The sequence below is a fragment of the Cannabis sativa genome, chromosome 3 (genome assembly GCF_029168945.1).
Source record: "Cannabis sativa cultivar Pink pepper isolate KNU-18-1 chromosome 3, ASM2916894v1, whole genome shotgun sequence".
Classification (NCBI taxonomy): domain Eukaryota; kingdom Viridiplantae; phylum Streptophyta; class Magnoliopsida; order Rosales; family Cannabaceae; genus Cannabis; species Cannabis sativa.
This window is the reverse complement of record NC_083603.1, coordinates 54582364-54607562: the sequence shown is the minus strand read 5'-3', so window position 1 is coordinate 54607562 and position 25199 is coordinate 54582364. Positions and strand designations below refer to the sequence as shown.

Sequence of the window (25199 nt, the reverse complement as noted above, 5' to 3'; positions counted from 1 at the left end):
TTCGTACGACGGTACTTTTGACATAGTAACAGCCTATACTCGGTACGCTAGTCATGCTCTAGCCGTACCGATGTGTTACTGTATCAGCCTATACTCGGTATGTTAGTCATACTCTGAGCCATACCGATGTGATACGGTCAAACAGTACAGTACCATCGACCATAATATCAGCCTATACTCGGTACCCTAGTCATACTCTAGCCGTACCGATGTGATACTGTCGGATGGTACGAAGCCAACATACATATCTAATGTAATCTAACAGGCTTCCTAACATGCACGCTAAACATGTAAATACATATGCATACTGTTATACTAATCTTACCTCGATTCTAAATTCGGGTGTGCCGGTCAACCTGAGTGGAACAATCTGCTCGGCGAATTACAGGCTCCTAAATCACATTAATCACAACACTGATAAGTGACACGCTAAATCACTTCCCGGGGACTTAAACTTGAAACTAAAAGTTTCCCTATCGATAAATAGCATGGCAATACCCTAAATAACACAAAAATGGGAAAAACTAGGGTTCCCAAATTTGCCCCAGCCGGAATTCCGGTTCTGGGAAAAATTCCTGGAAGCCAACCAGTAGACTGGTTCCTACAGGCCTCCTTAAATCGGAATTTCGGTTCAGTGCAGGAATTTTTTAAAAATTCATAACTCGACCAATACAACCCCAAACCAATTCAAACTTTCTAGACCTGCTAATTAGACCCCAAAGATCATTTCTAAAGCAATAAAACAAGCTTCATGCATAATTACAAAAACCACCATTGATGAGTCAAGCTTGAGTTCAAAACTCAAAGCTTGCTCATCCCACAAACAAGCCACCCAAAACCTGCTTAAATCACCTTAAGTAATCATAATATAACCTCAGAAAACAAACCCAAACTCAAACACCAACTACAGTAGCTAAATCACCATTTCACCATTGAAATTCTAGATTTGAGTTCAAACACCAAACTTACTTAAATCCAACCAACAACCACTATAACTAGATTAAATCAACACAATCAAACATGCTTTAACCTCAGAACACAACAACAATTAACCATAGAAACCACAGCAAGCATAAACTCAAAGCATGCAAAAATTCTTTTCTTACAATTCAACAAAACATGAAGATAGGAGCTAAGAGCCTTACCTTGACCAAAATCGCTTAAAACCCAGCTGAATTCCTGAATATTTGAAGAACAAAAGCAACCCTAGTTGCTCTAAGATCGAACGAAAGAGAGAGAGAGAGAGAGAGAGAGAGAGAGAGAGAGAGAGAGAGAGAGAGAGAGAGAGAGAGAGAGAGAGAGAGAGAGAGAGAGAGAGAGAGAGAGAGAGAGGGAGTTTGCAAGAAGGTGATTTTTTTTCTAATTTCCAATTTTCCTTAATTTTAGAAAATGAGATAACATAACCTTTCGAAAACCCATTTCAGCCAACAATATTAATAAAAATCACATTCAAACTTAAAATTAAATCCCTACTAAAGACAAAAACTCAATAGGCAAAAGATAATGCCCTTGCCCATATTATAAGTCATACAAATCACTTAGGGGTAATTTGAGAAAACTCTAAATTCCCGACCAATTCCGACATTCCCAATGTCTAACAATACCGCCCCGCTATACTAAAATATTAAATTGTGATTCTACAGAGCCATACACCGCGTTCCATGTTACCGGGCACCGAAAATACAAAATTATAAAATTTCACTATATGACATATAAAATTCATTCTGAATTCAAATAAATCAACATAAATAATTATTCAAATATCAATAAATAATTTTCATAATTAAACCCTAAATATCTGCTAATTTCCAAATTTAAACTAAGCGGTCTTTACAACAACCCCTTGGAACAATAACTGGACCTCAACTCTAGTTCTACGCTGGAGAGATAGGCCCAAGAGTGGGAGAGCAAGCAATTGGAGAGCCTCACCTAGACCTAGGAGAAGACCTTGAGTTGGACAAACTCAAGGAAGCTATAGGTCGTGCAGGCCTAACTGAAGAACAACACGATGATGATTGCGATGTTTTCGCTCAGAAGAGACGCGAATTCCTAAGATGGATGGATGACCAGGAGTACATCTTTTGATCTCACCACGCAGAATGAGATTGCCGCAGTCGGGAGGCTAGCAATCTAATAAGATAGTTCAATTAGAGAACCGATAGAAAAGGCCAAGATCTCCTTAGGGATCCACTTCAAGGAAAACTACCGCTATGTTCCTCAGGAACTAGGACAGATCTTCCCCTCCCAGAGGGAGGAGAGACCTTTCCTCAAAGGTTAAATAGCGACAACAATCAGATCCCAGCAATCACCGGCATGGGGGGCCGGCCAGGGATCTTTGGCTCAGCAACACCCCCTATTGTGCAGCCATTAGTCGGCCACCCACCAACAAGAGTACCCATGGCCGGCTAGAGTACATCACTTCCTCCCCAAGGGGAGCGAGGTGCATAGAGGTCAATCTTTGATTGGCGAGGACTGAGAGTGGGTGGAAACACCCAAAATAACAATTCGAGAAGTGAAACTAATCACTTCAGGCATCTAAATCCACCAAATTCTAGCAATTGGTGTGATCTACCCCTAATTAACACACAGCTAGCACCAGTCGATCGTGGAATCACAAGCGGCCTAACCCTGCCCAATGCAGGTCTGGACAGCCCAGGAGGCATCACGGGCAGCCAGACCCTGCCCTTTGTAGATCTGGCCAGCCATGAAGGAGTACTGGGCAGCCAAACCCTACCCAATGCAGGTCTGGTCGGCCAAGCACAGTAACTGGGTGTAAGCCTGGCTGGCCTAGGCCAACTCCCATACTTGGGAATGGTTGGCCAAGGTCTGCAGGGCCTGCCTGGTCTTCAACATACATTCTCCCAGGGTATGGCCAGCCAGCCCTTATCTCTTCAGAATCTGCAGCCTCCCCAAGGAGGGCCAGACAACCAGGTCCCCACGCCAATAAATCCTTCTGTGCAAGCACAGTTGGACCAACTCAAGGACATGATCCAAGGCATAGCTGGCCCAAAACCTTCAGACCTTAAACTTGATCGGTCAAGGGGATCACCATGCTCGACATACATAAATGCCATACCCTTCCAAAAGTTCAGTATGTCGGTATGGAAGATGTATAATGGACAAGAAGACCCGCTGGCTCACATCAAATATTTCGAGATGCAGCTCGACCTCTAGAAGGTTACTGGTGATGTGAGTTATCGCATATTCCCAGCAACACTATCAGAGATATCCCAACACTGGTACTTTAAACTCACTCCGTGGAGATTCAACTTGTGGGCTGAGTTCTCACGAGAATTCTATATACAATTCTTGTCCTCGAGACTTGTACCATCATAGTTGGAAGACCTTATTGTAGTCAAACATCAACAAGGGGATCCTCTAAAGGATTATATTCAGAGATTTATGGTTGAGGCTACCAAAGTTAAAGGCCTTACAGAAGAAGGCCGATATATGGCCATATTGGGGGGCATACTCCCACTAAGCAACTTCTAAACAGATATCTAAAAGATATCCACCAACAACATGAAGGAGTTCCTTGAGAGAGCTAACAGCTTTATCAAACTCAAAGAAGCCATACAACAGGCCTAGGTGAGGCATGTCGACAATAGGCAGTCACGAGGCCCCCATCAGCCTCATAACCCACCAGGCGCACAAGCAAACAACAGAAACTCTGCCCAGACTTCTTGTAGTAAAAACACTAAAAACAAGAACAGCTCTGGGAGAAACAATGGCAAAAAGGGAAAGTTTAACATTTCTCTCTGTTGGAAATTATTTTACCAGGATCTTAGATCTACTCACAAGTATGTTGATTAACACCCTAAATATGAACTTCTAAAACGATTATAAATAAACACATATAAAATATGAGAAACCTTACATTGGGTGCAGCGGAATAATATGTCTCCTTCCACTCAGATCTTTAACCTTTGTATCCTTTCTGTCGCAGAGTATTATCAAGATCTGAGCCCGAATGTCCTTCTTGTTGAATGTCTTTCTTCACGATCTTCCTCACTATGATTGAGGTACTACTTGCTGTGTGTGGGCACTTCTCTATCACTGAGAGGTTCGAAATTTACAATGAAGAAGAAGGAGAGGAAGGTGGCGGCTAGGTTAGAGTGAAAGGCTCAGGTTTTTCTCTGAAGGAAACAAGATGCAAAAGTCACTTTTTCCTGAAGCCATCACTATCTATTTATAGCATGCCACATAGGGTTAGGTTTGAATTATTTGGCATTAAAATAATGAAAATATTAAATGATAAATCCTACAAGGGTGGCCGGCCATGGCTAGTGGATTTGGGCCTCACTTTTGCAATTTTGCTGTTTTATCATTTCTGCATCTCATTTTCTCAAAAATGCCAATTTTCAAATTCAACCATTTAAATGTCAATTCTAACTATTTAATAACTATAAATAATTATTAAATAATATTGTAATTTATCATATTTATTAATTTGACCATACAAAGTATCTTAATTAACAAATATGCCCTAAAAACTCTTTCTTTACAATTTCGCCCTTGCTTAGTGAAAAATTCACAAATAGACATAGTCTAATTTGAGAATTATAATTGATTAATCAAAACCAATTAAATGAGTCTTACAAGCAATATTGTCTCAACTAGTGGGGGGACCATGGGTCTATATATCCGAGCTTCCAATAAGCAGATCAAGAATTTACAACCTAAATTCACTGACTTATTAATTCTTCGTTGAATCCACGCATAGAACTTAGAATTGCACTCTCAGTATATAGAACGCTCTATATGTTCCACCATATAGACACGTCATTAGTTATCCATTGTTATAATCTTAATTTGATCAATGATCCTCTATATGAATGATCTACACTGTAAAGGGATTAGATTACCGTGACACCCTACAATGTATTTTATCCTTAAAACACTTAACCCCGTATAAATGATATTTCAGCTAAATGAAATGAGTACTCCACCATTTATTTTTGTTTGGTGAAGCTCGAAGGAGATCATCTTTTACTTACTATTCGCCAGATAGAAGCTATAGATTCCATGTTTATGTTAGCGCTCCCACTCAATTGCACTGTCGTGTTCCCAAAATGTACGTATCACCCTGACCCAAAAGTAGGCTTAACTAACAAATAAAAGAACACGAATAACACTCTTGAGATTGAACTTAATCATATCAGGATTAAGATCATTTGATATAGGATCAACTAGGCGATATTGACTTGAATAGATATTACGGTAAGTTTAATAAATCTATGTTAAAGTTCAATATCGGTCCCTTCCGATGCATACTCCATGCACCCAACCCAAGCTTTACTTTAACCAATGCTCTAGAAAGAACATAGCATTTTACCAAATGCAAGTAAACTCTGTTGTAGATTATCATATCAGTAAAACCTCGTGTTCTGATAAATCTAGGAATCTTTATTCACATAGTCATGTTTACTTTCCACTGTGTTGACAACACAATAAACAGGATCAAGTATGTGAAAAGGGTTGGGATGAATTTATAAATCAAATAGACAAGCAATTGATAAGATAAACCAAAACATACAAATGTATGAAAAATACTTCTGTTTCTTTATTGATATTGAATAAAATGGATTACATTGAAATGGAGTTTTATTTAGGGCATAAAACCCAACACTCTCACGCCACAGAAGAACATGGAGGAGAAGTACACTTACTTCACCCTCCTAATAGAGAAGCCTGAGGCCATCTTTTTGGCCACTCAAGGAACGGTCCCATACCGAAAGCCCATTCCTACACTACTATAATTATTGGTATTCGCGATAGTCCTAAAAATAATTTTTTGGGGGGACCGTCGCTAAAAAAATTAAGAAACTATTTAAAACTGTTAGGAAAAACACGTATTCCCGACTGTTTATAACAGCCACTATAATAGAAGGCGATGATTTTTACGTAAAACGAGAAAATTAATACACCCTTATATCTGACAGTTTTAAACCGTTGGGTATAGTACCCTTTTTTTAAAAAAAAAAATAAATAAATAATAAGTATACACACAAATCCCTAATACTAGTACCCCATCATCCCTAACCCACATATACACAGACCGAAACCCACGAAACTCGCGCCTCCCTCTCTATCATCTCTCTTCCGTCGAACCCTTTGCAAAACCCACGAACCCTCAAACCCTTTGCGAAACCCACAAACCCCCACATCGCTCCTCCCTCTCTATCATCTCTCTATAACCCGTTGCAAAACCCATGAACCCACATCGCGCCTCCATCGATCTGTCCTCTCTCTCTCACGACCGAGTAGCCATTGCTCCTCCATTACTCCGTCCTCCATTGAAGTCGCCCCCATTGCTCCGTCCTCCCCACCACGGCAACGTCAGAGCACCCCACCACCACCTGCCGGTCTTCTAAGGTATAAATTATTATTTATTTATTTATTTTATTTATAATCTAAATATATATATATTTATATGTTTATTTTTATATAGATTTATTTATTTATATATATTTATTTTAAAAAAAAAAAAACTGAATATATGTATATATTTATTTATGTAAATATTTATGTATATATATTTATTTATGTACAAATGTAATGCGTAAAAATTCGATGTGTTTTAAAAAATATAATATGTTATAAAGTTAGGTAAAAAATATTTGGAGAAAAGTTTTTTGAATAGGAAAGATTTTAGTTTAGGCAAAAAAATTATTTATTTAATTTAGTATTGTAAAAATTAATTAGTTGTTTTAATTTAGTTTAAGTATAATTTTAAATTGTTCTTAAGTAAAACAAAAATTTAGTTAAATGTTTAATTATTTTCTATACAATAAGTTTAAGTTTAATTAGTTTGATTTAAATCTTTAATTAATTATTAATTGATAATTTTGTGAAGGTATTTATTTGTGGTGATACCGTTTGAAAAATTTTGGGACGCTATATTAACATTGGTAAGCTACTTAAACTTTTTTATTGAGGTGTTTAATATTATTAATTTCAATTATGTTTAGACATTAGTGGTGATCTTGTTTGAATACGTTAATTGGTAACTTTATTAGACTTGGTAGATTATTAAAATTATGTTATTAATATACTTAGTTAAGTTTATATATTATCGATAATATATATTTGTGTATATTTAGTTTATACATATTGATATATATATATAAGTTGATAATAGTTATAAAGATTAAAGTTTTATTTACTTTTATTTTAATTTGATGAGTTTATAGAAGGAAGCTTTTAATTATATATTTTAAATATTTTATAGGTTTTGGGTTCTTTCTGTTGATTGAAGATTGCACAATTGTAGCTATATATATGGAGTAAGGTATAATCACTAAGATTTAAAAAAAAAAATAGTGGAGTTTGAATATGTTAGATATTTATCCTTAGTGAAGTAGGTTCTGTGATTAATTGTATTGTGGTCGGATGGGTAGAATATGCATGTTAGATGAGTTTGAATATCTTAAATATTCATCCGTAGTGAAGTAGGTTCTGCAAATACATGTACTGCGGTCGAATGGGTGGATCATTTTGTATTGTTAATGTTATTTTATTATTATTGTATTGTTTTATATATTTATTAATTATTTTTTTCATGTTTTAAATTTTTTAAAATGTCCGATTGTAGTCATTATGCTGCCGAAATTTCGCTAGATCAATTAGGATAAATTTCACTAAAATACATAAATTTCACTAAAATATATATGTGTGGTAATTAATTTAACTAATTATTTACTACATATATTCAAACAAATAATTGAATAAAGTTTTGTTTTTTTTAGAAGTTTCGAAATGGATAGAAATTCAATGAATGGGAATAGATTATCACGGAGTATAGTGAAGGTGTTGACCGTTTCTTAGAATTTTGTTAGAAGTATGCCAAAAATTCTAAATTAGATCTTTGTCCTTGTCTTAAATGTGGTAACATAGAGCGTATGGACATTACTAGGATAAAGGAGTATTTATGTAGGAACGGAATAAACAAGAGGTATAAGGTTTGGGTTCACCACAAGGAAAAGAACAGAGTTCCGGGTGAGGGAACGTCTAAGATTAACAAGGTTAAGGGTGTTAATGTGGACTATGAGGATGATCACATTCCCAAAATGATAGGAGATGCACAATTTGAATTAAATGTCGATCCTTTGAAATTTCAAAGTTTTGTAGAGGATGCCGAGAAGCCTATTTACCCTTGTTTACTGAGTTTTTCGGCAACAGAATAAATATAGAGCTTTAGAAAGTAATGAAGACGTAAATAGCTAGATTATAGAAAATAGATTTTTACGTGGTTCAGGCGTTAATTATCCTTAGATCACACACCAAGCATCTTCTTCGAGCTTAATGAACCCATCCGCTCGATCTAGAAATTCGGCCATTGATCCCACAGTTAGCCTTTTGGATATCCTTCCACAATTCTCCGAGAGGCTCAATGCCTCTCAGTATTACAGCCAATCTTCCTTCTTCAGTCAGCCCCTTTTTGTAGCCTCAATCATAAACCTGCTAATATAAGCTCTGAGGGGTTCCCTGGCCTTTGCTTTACTTCGACCAAGTCTTCAAGGTGCGAGGGAATTTGACGAGAGGAGAAAAATTGTGCATGGAACTCTGAAGAGAAGGCATTCCATGAGTTAAACCTTCCTGGAGGCAGTTTGAAATACCATTGATGGGCGGCCTCTACGAGTGTGGCAGGAAAAATTATGCACCGTACATCACCTCTTACCCCCTGCAAGTCTATTTTCATCTCAAAATACTTTAGGTGTGATAAAGGATCTTCTTTTCCTGTATACATTTTCCAGGTTGGTATTTTGAACTTTGGGGGCAGCTCAAGAACTTTAATTTCGGGGGAGAAAGGTGATTCGCGTGCCCGGTCGAGTTCGAAATTAGTGAGTTTTGGGCCAGTCAAGCCTTGTACCATATTTTTTAGTTGATCTATTTGTGCTTGCCCAAGTGGATGAACTTGTTCGATTTGTTGACCAGCCTGTGTCACATTGGGATCTCTTTGAACTGGATCTTGGGTGCGGATACCTGGTTGGACAGTCAGTGGAATGTATTGTTCGTCCAGGCCCCTTCTGCGATTTAGGTCAGTCTTGAGGTCATGTGCGACACCCAACCTACCAAACACTGAGGTACCAAGTGGCCTTGGTGTCTGACTTGTTTGGCCGATAGGTTGGCCTGAAACTCCAGTAGTGATAAAGTTATTATTATGTATAACTCTTCCCAAAGGATGGTCTGGCAAGATCTAGCCGTCTACCGTTTGGCCCATAGTTTGCACATGTGGCCTTGGATTGGACGGCTGACCGCTGTTAGTTTGTGCGGTATGCCCAGCTGCATACCCTTCTAGTCCGCCCAAGGGAATACTGGACGCAGTAGCCGGTTGGTGATTGGTGACTTGGTAGGCCCTTCTTATCAGTACGATGGCCTACCTAATACGATCATCAATGACTGCTTGTTGAGCCTTTAGAACTTCCATCTCTTGGTCCCTCCATTCTATGAATCGACGCTTTTGTTCATCGAATGCAAGGTTTGTGATTGCTCGAAAATCCTCTTGGTCATGATGCAACGCGTTAGTATGACCTTGCATGAGCCCATGGGCTTCTTGCAGGTTTTGGAGTTCAGTCTCGTCTCCAATTGGCCTTTGAGTATTGGTGGTGGACGAGACCTCAGTGATGAGACTAAATTGATCGGCTGCCAAACTTGGGTTTTCGGTCTCTTGTACGCCTGGTTTGATCCCAACTAGAGGGGAAGTCACTCTATGGCCTACAGTAGGAGGTTGTGTGTTAACTTGCTCAGGGTTTGTCCCTGGGGGTCCTCTCGTGTTTCCAGAAGTTTTCACGTTGGGATCTATCACCATTGGGTCGCCCTGATCAGCGAGGCCTTCCCTACGAGTTCGCACAATCATCTTGCTTATTTGTCAAAACTTAAGACAAAAGACTTGTGTGTTTGCTCTCGATGAAAGCACCAAAATGTTGATCTCGCTTCTAGCTAACAACAGTGAGTCAAATATGAAGCGATTAAGACAGATAAATAAAAGAAAGCAAAACAGTAAAATCAAGTGAACATCAGATTTTAAAGAGGTTTGGCCCCGTAAGTGTGGTAATAGCCTACTCTCCTTGTATTGTATTGACTTGAGAGAAGGGAACAAAGTGTTCTTACTCTTGAAAGCTCTTACAGATGATATCTGAGTAATTTTCTCTCTTAGATCACTCTATTCTCTCTAGAATGTATTTCTGAAGCAATTCTTTTGATCTCTTTCATAGTGAGGCTAGGTTACTATTTATAGAGACTTAATACATGAGGGATAGTTTCCCTTTTGCTTATAATGCACAAAATAGGAAATTACAATAATACGATAATTACAATGCATGAAATAGGAAACTAGGATAGGTTGCCATTTTTCTCTGACTCAATCCCACGATTATAGAGATTCTCTTCGCATCTTGACACAACGAGATTAGTCTTTGAAGTCACCATCTCTTGTACGTCGCTCGGCATAAACATGTTCGTATCTGGTCGGACATCTTCTTCACAATCATGCTCGAATAGCTAACCAATGCTGGTTAGTCGTTTATAGACTGCTAGGGATATCTTCCTCTGCCCAGGTATCAAAAATATGGAACATGTGTTATTCAATTCTATTTCCACGTTGAGGTGCAAAAAATAGGATAACACATCTCAAATGGAAATTGACTCTACATATCAAGAGATACTGTTAGTTTACATTATTATTATTATTATTATTATTTAATTGTAAAGTATATAATTTTTGTGATCAATATGATTATTTCTCTAAAAATAAGAAAAGAACAAGTCATGATATGTTATATAAATAGCCATGACCTAAGAGTGTAAAAGGATCCATCTATTCTAATTTTGTTGTACTTAGAAACCTATAAAAAGAGGAGTCTATTGTTAACTCTCTCCTATTCTTGTGAGAGAGAACTTTGTCTATTCTAATCACTCAAGCGCTTGCTATTCTGATTGTATATTTGACCATTGAAAACAATTAAACTTAAGTTAGGGTGTTCATCCAATCCGCATTATTTTACTCATAGTACATCCGATCCGCACTAAGTACGAATTTCATATTTTGGATCCAATTCAATCCGTCAAAGTACGGATCAAATCGATTATTTTGGATTGATTACTTTTAATATTAAACTATTTAATATTTATAAAAAATATTTTTTTTTTCACATAATTAGCAACAAAATAAAAATTGAATATACATTTAATTTATTAAATTTTGAAACATAGATGTATTGTATATATTAAATTTTAAAATTACTATTTTCTTGCATTAAAATTTTAATTGTATGTATAATTTTTTAATTTTTTTTCTAAATATGTGTGAATTGGATTGGATCGATTATTTTTACATGTCAATCAACATCCAATCCGCACAAGTTCGGATTTTGAATTTTCTATCCGCACTTTGTGAATTAGATTGGATTGGATCGTGCGAATTGGATTGGATCAGCTATTTTATGAACACCCCTATTAACAGAACTAACTAATTACCCTGTGAACTACTATATAAAATTTATCACTACATTGATAAAAGTCTTAAGTTCATCTCTGCTCGTTACAACCTTCTTAAATTAGTTAGTTGACAAAAAACGCTTCAACATAAAAAAAAAAAATAAAAAAACTACAAACATGTGTTTATGTTTTAAAACTTAAAAGGAGCCGTATAAGTTTTTGGTATATATCCCAATCCAATACACTATCTCCTCGGTACAGTTGAATGCTGATTTTCTTTTCACTGTCCATAACAATGTAAAAAAAGCATCTTGTTCGGCCACAAGTATTAATAGAACACAGCTAGTAACTCTACCTCTTTAGAAATTAACGTCTCTTATGTATCCTAATCTTATACGCACCAAACTCTAATATTATATTTACATGTATATATAAATTAACGTGAGCATTACATTATCCTTCAAACTCTATTTTGTACTAAATATCACACTACATTTTGAGTACTTTCATGATTTTATAATACTTCACATGATGCATATCAATGATATCACAACACTTTAACCTTTCTATTTTCAATCATTCTAGCTAAAAAGTGGTTTTGAGATTTTTATTATTATTAGCCATGAAGCTGAGGAGTGGATTTGGCTTGTTTTTCCAACAATACAAGGCCTTGTTCTGGAAGAACATTTTGCTTTCATGGAGGAACAGAAAGGCAACATTCTTTCAGCTTTTTGCTTCATTCTTCTTTATCTTCCTCATCTTTGTGACTCAGAAAGCTATCGATGCTCGCTTCTCTTACTCCACTTCTCACAGGACTCTCATGGATCCTCAGCCTTTGGTTGCTCCTTCAATCCCACCATGTGAGGATAAGTTTTATATCAACAATGGTTGCTTCGACTTCATCTGGAGCGGTAATGGAAGCGCCAGAATTCAAAGAATCGTTGGCTCCATCATGGAAAACAATCCCGGAAGGCCAATTCCTTCTACTAAAGTTAGTATAATATTACTTGAAAAAAACAAAAATCTCATGTACTAGAAAGAGTACTGATCTTCCTTGTCACATATACAACCTTCATTTGCTTCTGCAGGTTATGTCATTTGAATCAACAGCTGAAGTAGATGAGTGGCTGTTTTCTAATCCTATGATGACCCCGGGAGCCTTGCATTTTTCTGAACTAAATGCTTCTGTAATTAGTTATGGTATACAGACTAATTCAACTCCATTAGAGAAAAGAGGAAACTATGAAGACCCCACATTCAAGTTTCAAATACCACTTCAGATTGCAGCAGAGCGTGAAATTGCCAGGTCTCTCATTGGAGGTACCAATGTTATTGCATGATCATAAACTAAAAGAAGCTTTAACTTTCAAAGCATTCGGTTCGGTCTGTAACTGTACATGTGTTACTTGTTTTGTGTGATGAGCTTTTTGCATTGTCAGATCCAAACTTTAGCTGGGTGATTTCATTTAAGGAGTTTGCACACCCTAAGGTGGAGAGTCTCTCTGCAATGATCACTGTAGGACCACCATTTTTCATTGCAACTGCAATGTTTGGTTTTGTACTTCAGATGAGTTCTTTGGTGGTGGAGAAAGAACTAAAACTTCGACAGGTACACTAACTCAGCCAAACAATAATCATCAGATAAATAATTATCACTTTTAATCTAGTATTCTTCTTATCTTGCAGGCAATGACAATGATGGGTCTTTATGATTCGGCTTACTTGCTGTCATGTCTCACATGGGAAGGAATTCTTACATTTTTATCTTCATTACTCATTCTTCTCTTTGGCAACATTTTCAAATTTGACTTTTTCTTGAACAATAGTTCTGCTGTTATATTTCTTGTGTTCTTCCTATTCCAGATCAATATGGTGAGATTTTTCTCTCTGATTATCAGTCTTTCTTCTTATTCATGGTTCCTTTCTATACTGTTCCATAAGTCTCATTGATACTAATTAACATTCGATAACAGCTCGGCTTTGCCTTCATGTTATCTGTCTTTGTAAGCGACTCGTCAGCAGCTCCATCTATTGGTTTCACAATATTCATTATCTCCACGGTTAACCAGGCACGGTCTCATTTCCTCCCAATACAACTTTTCATGAGTACACTAGTAACAAAACACTTCATTTTGTCTCTGCAGCTACTTGGACCGATCCAAATCCCCTACAATAGAAGAATATCAAAACCTTTTCGAATCTTTTGGTCACTCTTCCCACCTAATCTTTTCAACAAAGCTGTATATCTGCTTGCTGATGCAACTTCCACGCCTCAAGATATTGGGATCAGCTGGAGCAGACAAGCAGAATGTGCACCAAATGATAATGAGTGTGTCATAACAATTGTATGAGACTAAATTCAAAGCTTAAACTACAAATCTTGGCAACGGCTCTTTTCTTAACTGTTACTCACATCTTCTTTCATTTGCTTTGCAGAGTGATATTCGTACCTGGTTTGTAACTACATTTGTTGTCTGGCTTGGTTTGGCAATTTACTTTGATAACATTATCCCAAATGAATATGGAGTACGGAAATCTGCTTTTTACTTTTTAAAACCTCATTATTGGACAGGAAAAGCTGGCAAAAAACATGAAGGTAAATGTGGTATTCAGCTAGTACCAGTTCTAGTAGGCTGGTTTTTAGAGCTTATGCTTTTATATTCCTTTTCTCTTCGTAGAAGGCGTCATTTGTAGTTGCGTGGATTTACCTCCATCAGAGGAGCAGATTCCTGCATATGATAAGGATGTCCTTGAAGAGGAGAACATCATAAAACAACAAGTTGGTAAGAGTGGAATTAAAAAAGTTGCTGTTCAAATCCGTGGCCTTGTAAGGACTTATCCAGGGTCAGTGAAACTCAGCTGTTTTAAATGCAAAAGAACTCCACCTTTCCATGCTCTAAAGGTACACAAAACATGTTTGACTGTTGAGTGGTGTGGATGGAAACGCTATTTCAGCATTCAACTGCATTAAAAGGAAGGAGAAAATAAATTGATTGCTTCTTGCTCTCACTTTTTTAATCATGAGAAAAGTTGTTCTTTTTACCATGCTTTCATAAAAGGAGATGCCTATTATGAGTTGTGTATTTTTGGGATTTTTCATTGTATTTCATTTGTTAATGTCAAAAGAAGGATAGTAATGTTTGGCTTATGAAATACAACATTCAGGGCTTATGGATGAACCTTGCAAGGAATCAGTTGTTTTGTCTGATTGGAACCAGTGGGGCAGGGAAGACCTCAGTAATCAATTGTTTGACTGGAATAACTCCATCTACGAGTGGTGATGGTAATATATGCATATAATGTTTGTGTCAATCAGTCAAAACTAGTATTGGTAAAAAAAAAATGTATCTAACTCTTTTACATCTGTGAACTGCCTCAACAGCATTAATATATGGAAATTCCATACAAAGCTCTTCTGGTATGTCCAGAATCCGAAAAATAGTTGGAGTCTGTCCCCAGGTTATAGCCTTCTTCTATCCCTGGAAATTTTCTTTGTCATATGCATAGTTCAAAGTTTAAGTTTCACATAAATTATCTGAAATCTGAGTCTAACCCTTCTTTTTGTTTATTTCCATTTGTAGTTTGACATTCTTTGGGATGAACTATCTGCAGAAGAGCACCTCCATATTTTTTCTAGTATTAAGGGCATGCCCCCAGCTTCAATACAATCTGTATGTACTTAATGCACAAATATGTTTTGTCCAAAAGAAAGAAAAAAAACACAAAAAGAAAGTTCTTTCACATGAACCTTTTTAAGTCCAAGAGTATAATGCCTAGTTCAAGTGCCTGCTACTGATATGAAAAACAACAGGTTATACAAAATTCTTTAGAGGATGTAAGACTTACCGAGGCAGCCAAAGTGAGAGCTGGCAGTTACAGTGGAGGAATGAGACGTCGCCTCAGCATTGCAATATCCTTTATCGGTGATCCAAAATTGGTCATCTTAGACGAACCTGTACTACCTACACACATTAAACAAGCTCTTTAAATCTTCCTTTAATAAAATGTTTTCACAGTTACTTGACCTGTACGTTATCTGATTTCCCAATTGATCTGCAGACAACTGGTATTGATCCGATAACAAGACGACATGTATGGAACATCATACAGAAAGCAAAGAGAAAGCGTGCAATTTTATTAACAACACACTCAATGGAAGAAGCTGACATTTTAAGTGACAGGATAGGAATAATGGCTAATGGCAGGTTAAGATGTATTGGAAGCTCAGCTGTATTGAAGTCAAGATTTGGAAACGGTTCCATTGTTCATGTGAGTTTCAAACAAAGCTCTGATAGAAAAATTCCACCTCATACTAGAGATGTGGTTGATACAACTCGACAACACCGTGAGGCTGTGAAGCTGTTCTTCAAAAGGGTAATTTGAATAAGTTAATGGTTTGATTTGAACTTTGATCTTAATTTTACTGTAATGAAAGGTCGGTTTCTAAATGGGATTTTTCTTTTGTGACAGCATTTAGATGTTCAACCAAAAGAAGAGAACAACTCCTCTTTGACTTTTGCCATTCCTCGTAATAGAGAGATGCTTTTTCCGGTAAGCATACACTCTTCTAATATGTTTCTTCTAGCTAGAAAAGAAAAAGTGAAAAAAATGAAGATTGTCTAAATTTGACTCAATAATGTGGGCATAAATTTGAAACACATTGTGCAAGTGGATGATTGACGAGGCCACTTTATTAATTCTGCGTATTGGTATTGTGTTCCAATCCAACACAGGATTGTTTTACTCAGCTCCAAGATAGACAAAATAAATTCAGAATAGCAGACTTTGGTATCAGTTTTACAAGCCTAGAAGAAGTTTTCTTAAGTATTGCTCGGCAGGCAGAGTTAGAGACCGCCATAGCTGAAGGAAGATTAGTTACTATCACTTTAACATCCGGACTATCACTTGAGGTAAGCAACCTTTCTCTTTCACCAAAGAAAACATAATACCTTGATTAATCCTACAGCTACAATCAAAGAACACTTTCATAATTTGATTATTCTAACTCAGATACCTGTGGGAGCTAAATTTGTGGGAATTCCCGGAACTGAATCTGCCGAAAATGGCAGAGGCCTAATGGTGGAAGTACACTGGAAGCAAGACCAACTGGGAGCTCTTTGCGTCTCAAAAATCTCCGACGAAATTCCAATACCATTGAACGTAGAATCAATGGCTCCTTTGGTTGCGACTCCAAGCAGAAATCCCTCAGACCCAACAGGAGCTATTCGTGGAGTTGTAATTGATCCCAATCAGATTACTTCATAGTAACTAATGTCTTAATTCGTTAGCATACTTCAGTGATTTTGAGAAAAATTATAAACGTTCCAAACTAAACTATGACTCTTGTAAATTAATTTCCGGAATAGTATTTTTAGTGCCGAAAATTTCATAGAAATAAGTAACAATTGAAAATACATCCTTTTCCATTAGAAAATAGACAGGTGCCATATAAGGGAACATTTTTAATGATTGTTGATGTTGTAGTTCTGAAAAGTTTCTGCCACGCAAAAAAGTTCTCAAGGAAATATTAGTATTTTTGGTTCATCAACCTTAAAGATGCTTCTTAAATCTTAAAACTATTTATTACTTTTTTTGAGAGAATAATTTTTCCACTCATAATTAAGGGCAAGGCCAGAACTAAGAAAACGTGCACAGATATGCTGTTAGTCACTAGATCATGACAAACATCGAATTTAAATGCATTGTAGAATGATAACCACTATACAGGATGTACCATGAACGGCCAGAAATAACGTCAAAACCAAACAAAGGGTTTTAGAATTGATGCAGATTGTTTCATAATAAAACTAGAAACCTATGATGTACATTCACTCGCAAACACCCACAGTGCAATAAAATTAGAAAGGAAAAAAATATCTCTTTGGCTCCACACACCACCCTCTTAACTATAGACACAGTCACACAAGTCACAACACTTGAAATCACAAATACATAAAATCAAAAACTCCCAACGAACATAATTTGGCATTTGTGTTGAAACTCCAAGAAACGAGTGCCATTCAGAATCACCTTTTCCACTCAGTTTGGGATACCTTTCCTGCAAAAACAATCAGAGGTACAATATTAGTACACAAAATCAATTTAAATTAGCTTTCAGATACATCTATGCATCAAGAAGGGAGACAAGTTCCTCTAGAACATCAATAGCAAGGCAAAAATAGCAATTAATCTGGATGAACACGCAACATTATAATGATCCTTTCTCATCACGAAAGCTCTATAAGCAACATTATCGCAAGTTCATGCTAACAAGTGCAAGGAAAAAGGAAATCATACCATTTCCCTCTCTGGAGGGCAGAGATCTATCACTTTTATTTGCTCCCTTGCCTCCAGTTTGGACCAATCTCTGTGTTCTCGGTGATTGTGAGCTGATTTTGTTATTAGTGGAAGATGGCAGAGAGTGACGGCGATTGACACTAGTTTTCTCAGTTGTCTCTTGTCCAATCCTAGGGGAGCCTTGTGCTCTCAGCTTTGCCTTTGCAGATTCAGTGGCAGCCATATAGCTTGGCAATGTAGGACTGTTCTGTACCCCATTCTCTACACGTTCTTGCTTGGCTGGAGTTGAACTTTTTCTGCCAGACTTCTGATTCTCCCCACCTGAGTCCTCCTTCAAGCTCAATCCCCCATTTTCTGTAATAGAATTCTCCTCTTTTCTGGTGCTCTCTGTTAAAACATTTGATTTATCTATCGCTTGATCGCCATGTAAATTTTCCTCTTTACCAGTGCTCTCCATTTGAGGTTTTATGTCAACCATGGGTTGATCACCAGATGATAAATCAGAGACTGCTTCAACATCAGGCAAATTGGATGTCTCTTTCTTTTCCTTCTCAATGAATATCTCTTTCTTTTCCTTCTCATTGAATGTTGTCTCTTTCTTTGCCTTCTCACTAGATACTATCTCTTTCTTTGCCTTCTCGCTCAATGCAGTTTCTTTCTTTGCCTTCTCACTAGATGCAGTTTCTTTCTTTGCCTTCTCACTGGATGCAATTTCTTTCTTTGCCTTCTCAGAAGCTGTCTCTTTTTTTAATTTCTCACTAGGTGCTGTTTCTTTCTTTACCTTCTCATTACTATTACTGATGTACTGTTCCAAACCATCATGACTTGAACTGGTAATTTCTTTTTCAATAACTGGTTTTGCATGTTCAGTTTCAGCTTCTGATGGGACAGAGTTCTCTACTATAGGGTTATGAACCTTTCTCAAGTTTCGTTTGATCTTTTCAAGCTCAATTTGTGGATTTTCCTGCACTGGCTCCGCTGAATGGCTTGAAACCTTCCTAAAGTTACGTTTGGGTTTCTCAACTTCAGAAGGTGCTTGTGCTGATATACTTTCTACATTTGCAGGACTAGGTCTACGGGTTCTCTTTGACCTGCTTGCTTGGGGTTCTGCCATCTGACCATTACCCAGCTTTTTGTGAGACTTTGAATCCAGAATTTTCTTTGGTTGAGGAACCGGTTTCCAAAAGTAGGTTGATGACCAGCATTCCAACCAGCTGGAGACGGAATTTGGTTCACCAGATTCATAGTGTACATACAAAGGCATCACATTGGGTGATGTAGCAAGAAGCTAAGCAACAAATTGGACCATCAGATGGAGATTATGAAAAAATAGCAAATATAATAGATGGAAGATCACGTTAGATTTTGAGTAAAACTGCATATATATTTCTTAAACAGCAGTAATAAAACTAAAAGAAAGCTGGCTTAGACCCAAGGATTTTATCATGTCAGCAACAAAACTACAATTCGTTTTTCCAACTACATATTACTACATGATCAGTAAATGATACTTTTATTTTAAAACATCGATGTGCATGTGGAAATCAAATTCATAAAATCTGAGAAGTTTAAACTTTAAATGCCATTATTTCATCTAAGAAAGTAGTGACTTAAATGCTCTAAGTCTCCAAAGTTCCAACATGGATTCATGGAGAACCTACATGCAATTTATTATATTCATAAGAACTATGCAGTGTGAATAATAATGCTGTAACATGAACCTCAATTAGAGAGCTGGGCTGATAGCTCATTGCCAATCAATGCATGCAGGTAAGAATATACAAGTAGTTACTCATCAAAATGGGTACAAAACAGTATCAATAAGCATTGACGGTTCTTGGCCATACCTTACGAATGAAAGCGTTTGTTGACAACTTTTCCATTTGCACAGAAAAATGAACTCCAAAAGGATCGACAGGCTTTCCTCCCTAATTCACATTGGAAAGAAAATTATGTTAAGTTAAATCGACCTGGCTTAAGTGTGTTTTTAAGATACAGTTCAATAAGTTACTCCAGAAGTTTAACTGAATAGTCCAAGTAATTCAACACTTGTTACTTATCATAAAAAAGAGAATGCCACCAAAGACTTCCATATAACTGTGTATGCATCTTTCATTTTTATTTTTTTATTTTTTTTTTTTGTGACATTAAACCAATCATCGATTAAATGATCTAAGAACTGAAATCATGATCTCATTTTTTTTTTCTGTGATACTAAGCAAATTATCCAACAAATGAGCTTAGAACTGAAAGCATGATCCGCCCATACTAAAGCCTCCTCTTAAGGTCTTAAATCTCAATACATAAATGAAGTTGAGATTTAAGACCTAAATCTCAATATATAAATCTCAATTCATTTCTTTGAAGATTATACTTCTGGAAATCTGAAAGCATGACCCATAGCCACCTCTTATAACCACAATACATTACATACGAAAAGGATGGCCAAATCGCAAAATGACTGATTTATATAACTTAGGAATAGTGACTTTTCCATATAAGAAATTTGATATTTGTAAGTTGCATTATGTTAAAGTGTGTGAACTGTAGTGGTTCATTTTCTTTTGAAAAGATTTGTCACGTCATTGTATTAATGTGATGAGTGATCATATTTGAGGAAAATCTCCATTCCCATGAAACCCAATTCTTTTTTTACCATATAATAATAGTAAGCCCATAAAAGTGACATGCACTAAGAATGCATATAAAATGCTCTTGTACAATAATAGTGTAACACAATCCATAAATTCACCCTCAATGTCACATTTTCTGACTCTTTTTTGGTAAAATTGGGTGACACCTTGACTAACCAGACAATATATGGAAAACAAGAAATAATAACAATTTCCATACACGTACCTAGGAGAGACTCAAATTTTAGACATTGTGGAAGAAACACAAGCACTATTGTTTGTGCTATCCCTCTTGGCTACATTTATTAACATATTTCAAAAATAAGCAAGGACAATTAAGAGGAGATACTTACTTGAGGCATCACTACATTGCATTTCCTTTCCACTTCAAGCCCAATATCAGAACTTCTGACCCTTCTTCCACGAACAAGTGCTTGAAACTTGACAATTCCCAGCATACTGGACAGGGTAGCAACAGCTTGTCTCCTAACCAAGTGCCCTCGGATAAGTGCCTGCAACCTTATGATGCCTTTGAGGGCCCAAAAGGCTCGCCGAGCCTGCACATGATATGCAAGAATCAGTGCTTCGTATAATCGTAATTTCAACATGAGCAGCATTTTATAATCAAGATATCATATTGCAAATAATTCAAAACAAGCCATTTCACAAATGTTGCTAGTAAAATCTTCAACTAATTATATCCATCAAACACAAGAGAAAATTTTAGTAACAAAGACAGCATCTTGGTGCAATAGCCCACTGGATATGATTGAGCGTTATAAGAATTGTTGGTTCTATAAAGCTAAAGCACACAGTCAAACCTCTCAAAGTGGGGCTCAATCCCTAGTTTAATAATCATTTAAGCAAGCAAGAAAGATGCAGCTTAATAATAAACAAATGTATCATTAAATAGACAATAATAATAGGAATAAACTACACATTGAACAAATTGAAATAAAAATGGAGGACAAAGGTGCACTGGCTTTAAACACAATGATGGAATAAATCCATCCCAAAACTTGAGTACATCAATGAAGCAAAAGAAACAAAAAGTGTTGCATATGAATATGATAAAGGCCTCAACTATTAAACTTTTGTATTAGTGCTAGTACTTACTTAAAAATCTAGATCCTGACCCTCAGTCTACTGGAATTCTAAGTTTCTGGAATCCAACAGTTTACACCAAATACCAGCATAACAAAAACAAAAAATAAATAAAATAAAATAAAAGGGGCATGTGATTACCAAATAACCTCTGAAAGTAGCTTGCACAAGTGATGCAGCTTGCTCTTTCTTAATTTGCTCAGGATCAGTTGATACTTCTTGGGGCATGGATTCTTGAGTTTCTGCATTTTCATTGCTTAACAATACTACCCCCCCATCACCAGATGAAATATCAGCTTCCCTGTTCTCCAAGTCCAACTTCACTTCTGCTCTTTCAGTGGTAGTGGTACTAGCGAATGGATGAGAAACTACAGGAGGAACTGAAGTAAACTCATCTCCAGATGCCTTGGCTGCAACCACCACCTCTCTCTCATTTGTAGTTTTCTACACATGATGATCGAGAGCATATAAAACCAGTTACAATTTACAAATGTTCTAGTACAATAGAAGAATATGGCACTCAAGTTGTCTAAACATCATTTTTAAAAGAAATATCAGAATGAAGTAGTTCCACTGAATTAACTTTACATATAGAATTATATTTAACAAAAAATAAAAAAGAAAATATAGTATTACCTCTCTTCCTTTAGAAATTTGACTTTTTGATGACTTCTTCCCAAAGAGTACAGTCTTGATCCATTTCCCTGGTGATTTTCCCATTGCAATTCCAGGATATGTATCTAAAATGAAAAAAATATGAAAAAATAAGCCCATACACACAACAAAATCATAACAGTTAAATGACACCGTAATATTAAATTCAACAACAAATATAGAGCAAAGAGAAAGTCTCGTTGCAAACGTGTGATAACAAAATCTCATCAGACAAGAAACAAATAAAAGGGTCTGTATATAGCTTCTTTTCCACAAAATATTTCTTATATCCAGATATTAATTTTTAAGTGACTAAATTCGAAGAAGAGAAGAAAAACAAATTCTGTGCAAAAGTAAAGACATTAAAATCCAGGTCACATTTTTACTGTTTAATAGCTTGAGTACTTAACATTAAAAAACTGTAATTATTACTTATGCATGCCATCATCTAAAATATGATACATTAAGATATCACTTTAATAGATCCAAATCAAATGATTATGAATTTGAAGTCCAATTAACACACACTCCTCTCGGTTCGGGAGCTATAAAAGATTAGCCTAATAGTAAACCAATAAAACAGAAACTTTTCGCAATTAATTAAATTCAAACAAAAAAAACAAATGCGACAAAAACTCACAGCTGCATAAATTGCATCAATTATCAGCCTAATTCCATCAGCAACACAACCAAAGTGGAAAGAAAGAAAGAAAGAAAAAATAAAATTGGAAAGAGAAAAACTAAACTCAACCAAAATGCAGCTTTAAGAAACCCTAGAACGCACAAGATCTAAGAATGCAAAACAAAAACAAAGAATAACAATTTAAAACACAATCCAAGCTAAACCTTACCAGATCTGAAGCTCACCTAACTAATGCGGCAGTTCCAAACTCCAAATCTACCATTCCTGGAAACAAAACTCAAATTATCAGAACATCTTCTCGAGAAAAAAACCATCTGTGCATAAATAGATACACATCTATAAACAAGTCTAAAATGCTTAGATTTCTACAACTAAGAGCAACACATAAAGGTATAGATATAGAAAGATGAAAAGAATCGTACCATGAGTAGGGATGGTTTAGAGAGAGAAAAAGAGAGCTTCGAAATCAAGGAAAAATGTTCTGATCTAAAGCTACTTCAGTTTTCTTAAGCTCTCTTCTCTGCTCGCTTTACTCTACTACTCTGTACCTCTTCGACTGATGAGCCCAAAAAAAAAAATTAACTCAGAAATTTGAAAAATAAATATAAATTGGATAAAATAGAAAGAAAGATTCTGTGTTGTAAAGCCTACGATAAAACATTTCAATTCTCACAGTTATCACCACTGGTTTGAAGTACTTTTTGGGATGTGAAGTCCAAAAATGGAGCTTACGATGGAGTTGGATGTATTGGATAATAGAACCACTTTTGAATAAAGGAAGGTGGTGGCGTTGGTTGTCCCGAGTGCAGTTACTTCAGAAACAAGTGTCTAGCTTCTTTATTCCGAAGCATTAGGCGAAATGACCTTTTTCACCATGGTACTTGAAATACTTAACCCACGCGCGCGAGTGTGGATTTGAGAGTCAACTAGTTTTTCTTAAAACTTAATTGTGTAATAATAATCTTTTTTTTTCGTGTATTAGTGCAATAATCTCGTGACTACAAAATTCATATTATTATTATTAGAAAAATTAGTAAATCTTACCCTAAATTTTCGATAATACTAATTTTATCTCCTAAAATATAGGGCTTATTAAAAATTCCTCAAACTTTTACATCTACAGATTTTTAATTCTTCTGTTAAGTTCCGTCCCATTATTCCATTTAAATGATGACGTGTTTATAAATTAGTAACTTTATTCCCTAAACTTTAATAATTATCAAATCGTACCCCTCAAAATAAACATGAGAAATATTTAACACTTTTTTTAGTAAATCTCAAAAAAATAATTTAGATCTTAAGAAAAAATTATTTTGAATGAATAAAAAAATTAAAATTTTAAAACTAATTAAGCAATTTCAAAAAAAATATTTATTTTTTATTAAAAAATTTATTTAGATATTAAAAATAATATACTAAAAATTTAATTTTTGTAAAAACTAAACTTTACATGAACAAACTTAAGTATATTTTAAAAAATACAAATTTGTTTAAGTAAACATAAACAAAAAAAAAAAAAAGTTTAATTTATAACTTTTTTTTAAAATAATTTTATATTTTTATTGAATTTTTAATTATTGTTCTTTATTTGTTAAGATATGAGTTTATAAATATAAATAAGTTTAATTTTTTCTTTAAAATATTTCAGTTTATTTAAATTATTTATTAGATTCTCAATAATTTAGATTTGATTTTTTAAGATACTTGCTTATAAATAAAATAAAGTTTGAAAATAGATTTTTTTTGGAATAATTTGAGTTTTTCTTAAATAAAATTAATATTTTTATCAAGTTTTTAAATAATTTTTATTCATTTTTTCCATAATTAATAGAATATTATAATCACTTTAAAAAAAATAAATATTATAATTTTTAAAATTAATTTTTTTTTTTAAAAAAAAAAAAAGGACAAAATTTTGTATTGGTCAAAGTTCAGGGGGTAAAAATACTAATTTTTAACGGTAAAATAAACGGAACGTAACAGAAGGGGCATAATTATGTAATTGTTATATTTTAGGAAGAATTTTTAACAAGCTGTATATTTTAGGAGGTAAAATCAAGTAGTATCGAAAGTTCAAGAGGCAAAAATGCTAATTATTCTTATTATTATTACTACTTCTAAGTAACTACCCTTTGTAATATTTTTATCTATATATTGTACTTATATTTTTCTTTTTTGAAAAATGAAGTTATCATTCAAATAATAATTAAACAAAAATGATTGAAAAAAAATTCATCAAAACAAGTTTTTTATCCACTCTAAATGTATACACAACTAATTCATCATATGTCATGAAATAAGGATATTTAGGAAAATTAGTAAGTAAACTTGTGAAATCAAATAATGATCGTACATCAGTGTAACATAGAGAAAGCAAAGCTTAATACCAAATTACAATCAATCTTAAAGTGTAAATGTAGACCAAACAA

The 25199-nt window shown here is 35.3% G+C and overlaps 2 protein-coding genes across 6 annotated transcripts; one reads left to right on the top strand and one right to left on the bottom strand.

The window, feature by feature from the left end:
* Positions 1–11924: 11924 nt before the first annotated feature.
* On the top strand, positions 11925–16806 carry LOC115710314 (ABC transporter A family member 2). Its single transcript, XM_061112150.1, has 15 exons — positions 11925–12430; positions 12528–12759; positions 12879–13048; positions 13126–13311; positions 13413–13784; positions 13876–14035; positions 14121–14341; positions 14605–14722; positions 14822–14898; positions 15021–15110; positions 15251–15394; positions 15499–15813; positions 15910–15990; positions 16173–16349; positions 16450–16806. The coding sequence occupies exons 1-15, from the start codon at positions 12062–12064 to the stop codon at positions 16702–16704; spliced, it is 2967 nt and encodes a 988-aa protein (XP_060968133.1). The 5' UTR covers positions 11925–12061; the 3' UTR covers positions 16705–16806.
* A 383-nt stretch (positions 16807–17189) lies between these two features.
* LOC115709940 (protein IQ-DOMAIN 31) lies at positions 17190–23576 on the bottom strand. 5 transcript variants are annotated; one of them, XM_030638205.2, is made up of 9 exons: positions 23444–23576; positions 23193–23326; positions 22979–23034; positions 22110–22213; positions 21615–21917; positions 20723–20926; positions 19584–19664; positions 17737–19024; positions 17190–17497 (listed from the first exon to the last, which is right to left on the bottom strand). In XM_030638205.2, exons 4-9 carry the CDS (start codon positions 22191–22193, stop codon positions 17466–17468), a joined length of 1992 nt encoding a protein of 663 aa, XP_030494065.2. In that variant the 5' UTR covers positions 22194–22213; positions 22979–23034; positions 23193–23326; positions 23444–23576; the 3' UTR covers positions 17190–17465. The 5 variants fall into 5 exon arrangements, with proteins under 5 accessions (XP_030494065.2, XP_060968130.1, XP_060968132.1 ...); XM_061112147.1 differs by having other exon boundaries at positions 22995–23034; XM_061112149.1 differs by having other exon boundaries at positions 23503–23520.
* Between the last annotated feature and the right edge of the window lie 1623 nt (positions 23577–25199).